Raw genomic sequence first — 6,659 nt, 5'->3', positions numbered from 1 at the left:
CGCGCGGCACTTTCACTTCCGGGTCGCCGTCGGCCATTTTGTGGCGTTAAGTAGGCGCGCGCGGGCGGCGCCCCGCTCATTTCCTCGCGGCAGCGGGCAGGGGCGGCTGTTGCTGGCGCTTCGTCTCCGCTCCGGCCTTAGGCCGCTTCCCGCCCGGATCCCAGAGGTGGGTGCCCGCTCCTCCCTCTCCGCTGAGGACCCCGCGGCGCTTCCCCTATGCCCTGCAGCTCTCCTCCTTACTGGACTCTGCTGGGCCGCCGCTCCGGCGCCCCCCCTCCGGTGTGAGGCGCCACCCCTCAGGGCCGCGCCGTCTCCTGACTCGCCCCCCTTCCCTCGGGTTTCTTCTCCTCAGCCGCCGCCGCCCCTCGGGGGCTGTTGCCCGCCATGAGCTACGGGCGCCCTCCGCCGGACGTGGAGGGCATGACGTCCCTCAAGGTGGACAACCTGACCTACCGTACGTCCCCGGACACGCTCCGGAGGGTCTTCGAGAAGTACGGCCGCGTGGGCGACGTCTACATCCCCCGGGACCGCTACACCAAGGAGAGCCGCGGTTTCGCCTTCGTCCGTTTCCACGACAAACGCGACGCCGAGGACGCGATGGACGCGATGGACGGGGCCGTGCTGGATGGCCGCGAGCTGCGCGTGCAGATGGCCCGCTACGGCCGCCCCCCCGACTCGCACCATAGCCGGCGGGGGCCGCCGCCGCGCCGCTACGGGAGCAGTGGCTACGGCCGCCGCAGCCGCAGGTAAGCGTCGGCCAGGCTGCGAGGGGCAGTGGAGCTTCAGTAATAAAGCGGGGGACACAGGGCTTAGGCACGCACCCGCTCGGCGGGGCCGCTTGGTTTTGTTTCCTTTTCCGAGGGAGTTTCGTGGTGGGGTCGGAGGGGAGAGTAGGCCGTTAGTAGCAAAGGCACGTGGAGTTCCCTCGGAGCGGAAGGGTTTCGCCCTGTAGTACGTTTAGCCCCCGGCCACTCACTCTGAACAATGGCGCCCTCTTAACACTCATATTCTTGCCCACGTGGGTCCCGTTCCGCCTTCTCTGTCCCAAAGTAGTCGTTGAAGTGTTCAACTTCTAACGTCCTTTTTTATTTTACTTCTTCCCGGTGTGTTTTAGCCCTAGAAGACGCCGTCGCAGCCGGTCTAGAAGCAGGAGCCGCTCTAGATCCCGCAGTCGGTCCCGCTACAGTCGATCCAAATCCCGGTCTCGCACACGCTCTCGGTCTCGCTCCACCTCGAAGTCCAGGTCTGCCAGGAGATCCAAGTCAAAGTCCTCATCTGTCTCCAGATCCCGGTCCAGGTCTAGATCCCGGTCCAGATCTAGAAGCCCTCCCCCTGCCTCAAAGAGGGAATCCAACTCTAGATCCAGGTCTAAGAGCCCTCCCAAGTCTCCAGAAGAAGAAGGAGCTGTATCCTCCTAGGAACATGGTAATGTACCTCGGGATCAGCACATGTTGCATGTTACTTTATTATAGCACTTAGATGGGGTGTTGGGTAGTTCTTAGAGTATTAATAGCCTGAAGCAAGTGAATCCTAATGGGGCACATTGTTAGCTGTTTTTTTTTTCTTGAGCAGTGTTTTTTGGTTATTGGTTTAGGGAAATTAATACCGAAGGGCTTTCTACGGAGAAATTTCTTTTTTTTTACAGAGAAAATGTTTTATTGAAAAATTAATGGCTTGGTTTTAGTAAAATATTGTATGAGACGCAACCTATGATGAAAATGACTATTTCTTACTGTATTTATCCAACATCTGCATTTTCCCCTTTAAAGCTGCGGTCTCCTGTTTGATAAAAGAATATTGGCCAGTATTGCAGATTTTAACTGATTTGGCTGATCCTCCAGGGACCAGTTTCTGTGGGCGTGTATTGGAGCAGGTTTGTCTTTAAATGTTAAAGATACACTATCCTTTTATAATGGAAGATCGGTTCAGTGGCCGTTGTACTGACTGGAGGTAATTGTTCTAGAAAAGTGGCAAATTCCTTGCAACGAGACAACCATGGAAACTAGTTTTTCCTCAAGTCGACACCTTGAAGAGGCATCTAAGGATACACCGGGTGGGGAAAGGATAGTGTGTCTTTAACCCTTCAAACTGTTTGGTCCTATTTTTAAAAGGAAAGGGCCTAAGCTAGGTCTGGAGTTAGATAATTGTAGCAAAATTAGTCACATTTTCTGTTTTGAATGCTAATTAGAGTTTAGTTAATTCTTTATGAAGTATTAGTTTTAAAACTTTTATATAACTTTTAATAATCTGTTGTTGAACAGGCTGAAGTTAATGGTGGTTTGATCTACAGCCTGATGTTTATTCTTTAAATATTTTAACAGAACCTTGTATTTGGCCTCTGAAGTAAAGCAACACATGGGGGGAGGTGGAACATAATGGAAATTCCTAAAACTTAATTAAAGTAGGCAAAGCCAGTTGAAACACAACTAGAATTATACCTGAAGTCATCCACACACCCAAAAGAGACAAGGTAGAAACCTGGCTGAACTTTTTTTTCTTCAAACCTAGATGCATCAGCTAAATGAGAGTCTACATAAAGGACGCCTTTGGGGGGAAAAGATCGCTTGAGTCTTCAGTCCATTGGAGAGACCCCTGGCGAGCAACCAGCTGTTGAAAAGGTTATTTTGTAACATTTTGTCTAACTTTTTACTTGTTTAAGTTGCGCCTCAAGTGGCAGATTTTACATTTTATGTGCCATTTTGTTGCTGTTATTCAAATTTCTTGTAATTTAGTGAAGTGAACGACTACAGATTTCATTATTGGCTTGGATATTTGAGGTAAAACTTCATTTTTGTTTATATAGTGCTGACTTTTATTTGAAATTAAAACTGATGATAACTTGCTGCTTCCAGTTTCATACTGAGGAAACATGCAGCCACTATATGCCGAGTAGCTAACTCTGTCAAAGTATCCTCAATTTTGTTTTCATTCCTTAAATAAAATTTTGCAAAACTTCAATTTGAAACTTAACTGTAAATGCTTTTTTTTACTTTGAATTCAAATAGTACCTTCAAATTCAAATTGGTAGAAATCTTTTCAGGTGACAGTTGATATTTGAAAGGATTGTTTTATCAGACTCAATTCTAATCTCTTCTCTTATGTATTTTTGTGCACTAGGCGCAGTTGTGTAGCAGTTGAGTAATGCTGGTTAGCTGTTAAGGTGGCGTGTTGCAGTGCAGAGTGCTTGGCTGTTTCCTGTTTTCTCCTGATTGCTCCTGTGTAACGATGCCTTGTCGTGCAGAAACAAATGGCTGTCCAGTTAATTAAAATGCCTGACAACTGCACTTCCAGTCACCCGGGCCTTGCGTAAAAATAATGGAGCATACAGTGAGCACATCTAGCTGATGATATACACACCTTATTTTTTCCAGAATGGTAAAACTTACCAACCTACATATATGAACTTACATAGAGAAATGTAATGTTAAGAAAAGAAATGGTTCATTCCTTTGTAAGTACTGATTGGTGTATCTTTTGCTTAAGACATTCTGTACTATACCCACTGTCTCTGTAGTTAAAATTAAACATTTTTCTGTGTTAACTTTTCTCAACTTAATGTCTGAGTCAGCTTATTTTTGGCTTGAAAAGATTTCTGCAATTTTACTGTCAATGTTTAACTTCTGTATAGTAACTGAATGCATTCTACTGCTTATGTAGCAACTGGGGTTGCTTTAAATTTCTATGGGCAAACTTGTGTTGCGACTAACACAAATCTTGTATGGAGAGTATTGCACACCAGACTAAACAGATTCAGACAGGTCCGCTGGATGTTGTTATGGAAGATATACACTGAGTAGTATGAATTGTTTGCTGTGTGCTTGCCCTGATTCAACAGGCCTGCTGCTTGATGGTAGCTAATCTTACAGTGATTTTTTTTCCTTGATTTGGATACCAAATGAAATGTATACTTCAACCATCATGTGTCAAGGGTTACTGTATTGCTTTGTTAACTTTATGCATGTATGTTAAATGGGAATGGAAACATCTGAATACTTGCAATCTGGCTTGATTGAGGATTAAAAGTACTTTTCTATAAATTGAGAAAACAGTTTGTATGTTCCAGGACTGCATGGTCAGTGGCAGTCTATGCAGATTCCTTCAAAAACGAAGGGGCTGGCTTTTGTATATGAATCTTTGGGAAAGAGCCTCAGTCCTGGGAAACAGATTTTTATGGGGATATTTTTTTATCTTGAAAGAGTGCAGTTAACTTTTCTTCATAGCTGAAGTTGTGTATTTTAAGTTGGATCTTGTGGATTGTCAGGTTGTTAAGCTATGTTGTGTAGTGGCTTACATAATGGAATTGAGTCTTTGAACTACTTACTACATGGTCTTTGGGGAGGAGCACAAATTTCTCAAAAGCCATAGCTGAACAATCAAACAGCTTTATTTTTACAATGCATGTTTTAAGAATTATTGCTAAGGGGATCTGCTTCCCAAAAAATTATGCATGAGGTTTGCTGTAAACAGGATTGTTTTCTGCAGATCCATGCAACAGTAAACAGTTAAGTATCATCTTGTATTGGAACCAACAAGTGGAATAAACTTAAGTACCATCTGATTGTGCCAGTGAGATGATCATCATTTCAATTGTATGTCTTCCTGGTAGAGAAGAGCTTGCCAAGTGCTCTTTGTCTGCACTGAATGAATGTAAGGGAACGTGGGTGTTCTTCAGTTTCCATTTGCAGAGCAAGGCTTCGATAGACCAGTCAGCACTGGGGGAGGAAATACCAGTGTGTGAACACAAGTTTGTAACTTCTGCAGTAATTACAGGAGATTGTCACCAAACTTAAATGCAACAGTTCACAAGACTGAGTTTGTAACAGTTTTCTAGCCAACAGTAAACTGGTGGTTCTTGGATTATTTTCTGGTCTGGTTGCTTCTGTCTGCTCCCCCTAGGATTTACTCTACTTATCGCAATTTGCAATGAATGTTTCTGGAATGCAGTGGTGCCTCCCAAGAAGTTAATGATCTTTAAGAGCCAAGATGGGGAGACAGGACTTAAGATTCAGGTCTTAAATATGCAAAAGTTTACCTCCGGACTTGATAAGTAGTCCAGAATTGAGCTTGTGGATTCTTTCCCAGCAAGAAGTAAACTGTAGTTAAAATATCTTCAAAATCTGTAGTTTGGGGGAAATGAAGCAGTCTTGGTTAGTCTCTAGGTGCCAGGTATAGTTAAATATGCCTGGTGATATGAAACATTAAAAATCAATACAAGACTTGACCGCTTATGAGAGATGTGAGAAGCATGGCCTTCAGTGGTTAGCTAGTTACTCCATTTTCTATATGTACCCTCTGGTGGTGTTTATAGCTGTTACCCCAAGAATTGCAAGTTCGATAGCACAGTACTGCCACAAAGGCTGTCACCTGGTATCTTGACAGTGTTCCCTGTACTGCTTGGATGTGAAGTCCTAGTTTGTCACAAATTGAAGATAGCTGAGAGTATTAACATACCTTTTGGGTCAAAGAAGACATCTGATCCTAAGATAATGTCTACAGGAGCAAGCGAGAGCAGCTGGGGTGACAGCCGCCCCCACGTGAGCCCTATGACAGGTACGTGGGACAAGTCGTTCATCAGGCAGCTGCGCCGGCAACTCTGCAGGCAGCAGGGTAGCTCCTCGTTGTCGGACAGGATCACGTCGGCCCCACACTTGGCAGCCACCACACCGGGGAGGCTCACGCCTGCACCGACCTGAAACCACAGCCCGGTGAAGGGGACCGAAGCGGGGATGCGTCCCCTGCGGCTAGAGACAGGGCATGCCGCGGGGTACCTCCAGCACTCGCTTGCCGGGCAGGCTCCTCCTGTGGGCCCAGAGGTACTGGGCCAGCACCACGGCGCAGGGCCACACGTACATCCCGTACTGCGAGTCCAGCACCTGAAACACACCGGGCGCCGCGCTGGGAAGGTGGGTCCTGCTCTGCCACTGAGACGGGTGCACCGCCGGCCCGGTGCCCCAGGGATGGGGTGCCCGGGGGATGGGGTGCCCAGGAAAGGCGGTGCCGCGGGGGATCGGGTGCCCCGCAGGATGGGGTGCCCGGGGGAGGCGGTACCTGGGGGATGCGCAGCGCCAGCACCTCCGGCCCCTCCGCGAAGCGGTAGCACCGCACGCTGCCCCGCCGCTGCCGCCGCGCCTCCCCCATGGCCGCGCCGCCGCCCAATCGCTGGCGGCCACGTGCAGAACCAGGCCGCGCGGGCCAATCGGCGCCCTCGCCGGCCGTGGCGTCACGCGGCGCGCCGCTGCGGGGGCTGATGGCGGCGGCCCAGAGGCTCACCGCGCGGCCTGGCCCGCCGCTCCCAGCCGCCTCCGCCCAGTGCCGTAGTTAAACCGGGCCCTTCCCGCCCGCGCTGGTGCCCTGGCGGGGCAGTACGGGCGGTTCGGTGCCGTGAGGGGCACCGCGTCAGCCCCGCACGGAAACTGGCTGGCACGCGGTCGGTTCGCCGTCTTCAGGGCAGCGGCGGGCGCGGAGCGCGGGCCCGCTGGGGGAAGGGGAGAAGCGGCGGGGAGTTCCCGGGGCTACTCCAGCAGCGAGCGAGCGCGGGGCAGCGCGGCCGAGGGCGACCAGCACTAGAGCTCCCTCCCTCTCACCCTCAGCACCCTTCCTCCCAACATGGCGGCGCAGCCGCCCCTCTTCCTCGCCTCGACCAATCAGCGCCGGAGGTT

The 6,659-nt window shown here is 49.6% G+C and overlaps 2 protein-coding genes across 11 annotated transcripts; one reads left to right on the top strand and one right to left on the bottom strand.

Moving 5' to 3' along the window:
- The first annotated feature begins 18 nt into the window (after positions 1-18).
- SRSF2 (serine and arginine rich splicing factor 2) lies at positions 19-4,558 on the top strand. Of its 10 annotated transcripts, XR_008734130.1 has the most exons (6): positions 19-166; positions 353-746; positions 1,115-1,425; positions 1,770-1,873; positions 2,509-2,618; positions 3,118-3,551. XR_008734130.1 is itself a non-coding variant. In XM_055722050.1 (4 exons), exons 2-3 carry the CDS (start codon positions 385-387, stop codon positions 1,416-1,418), a joined length of 666 nt encoding a protein of 221 aa, XP_055578025.1. In that variant the 5' UTR covers positions 19-166; positions 353-384; the 3' UTR covers positions 1,419-1,425; positions 1,770-3,551. The 10 variants fall into 10 exon arrangements, 4 of the variants coding, with proteins under 4 accessions (XP_055578025.1, XP_055577996.1, XP_055578014.1 ...); XR_008734127.1 differs by having other exon boundaries at positions 2,509-3,551; XR_008734128.1 differs by having other exon boundaries at positions 1,115-1,873.
- On the bottom strand, positions 4,367-6,581 carry METTL23 (methyltransferase 23, arginine). The gene is made up of 5 exons (XM_055722009.1): positions 6,049-6,581; positions 5,769-5,873; positions 5,452-5,689; positions 5,033-5,117; positions 4,367-4,712 (listed from the first exon to the last, which is right to left on the bottom strand). Exons 1-5 carry the CDS (start codon positions 6,136-6,138, stop codon positions 4,544-4,546), a joined length of 687 nt encoding a protein of 228 aa, XP_055577984.1. The 5' UTR covers positions 6,139-6,581; the 3' UTR covers positions 4,367-4,543.
- Between the last annotated feature and the right edge of the window lie 78 nt (positions 6,582-6,659).

Source organism: Falco cherrug, chromosome 1 (genome assembly GCF_023634085.1).
Source record: "Falco cherrug isolate bFalChe1 chromosome 1, bFalChe1.pri, whole genome shotgun sequence".
NCBI lineage: Eukaryota > Metazoa > Chordata > Aves > Falconiformes > Falconidae > Falco > Falco cherrug.
The sequence above is the reverse complement of the archived record's forward strand: the minus strand, read 5'-3'. Positions and strand labels throughout refer to the sequence as shown.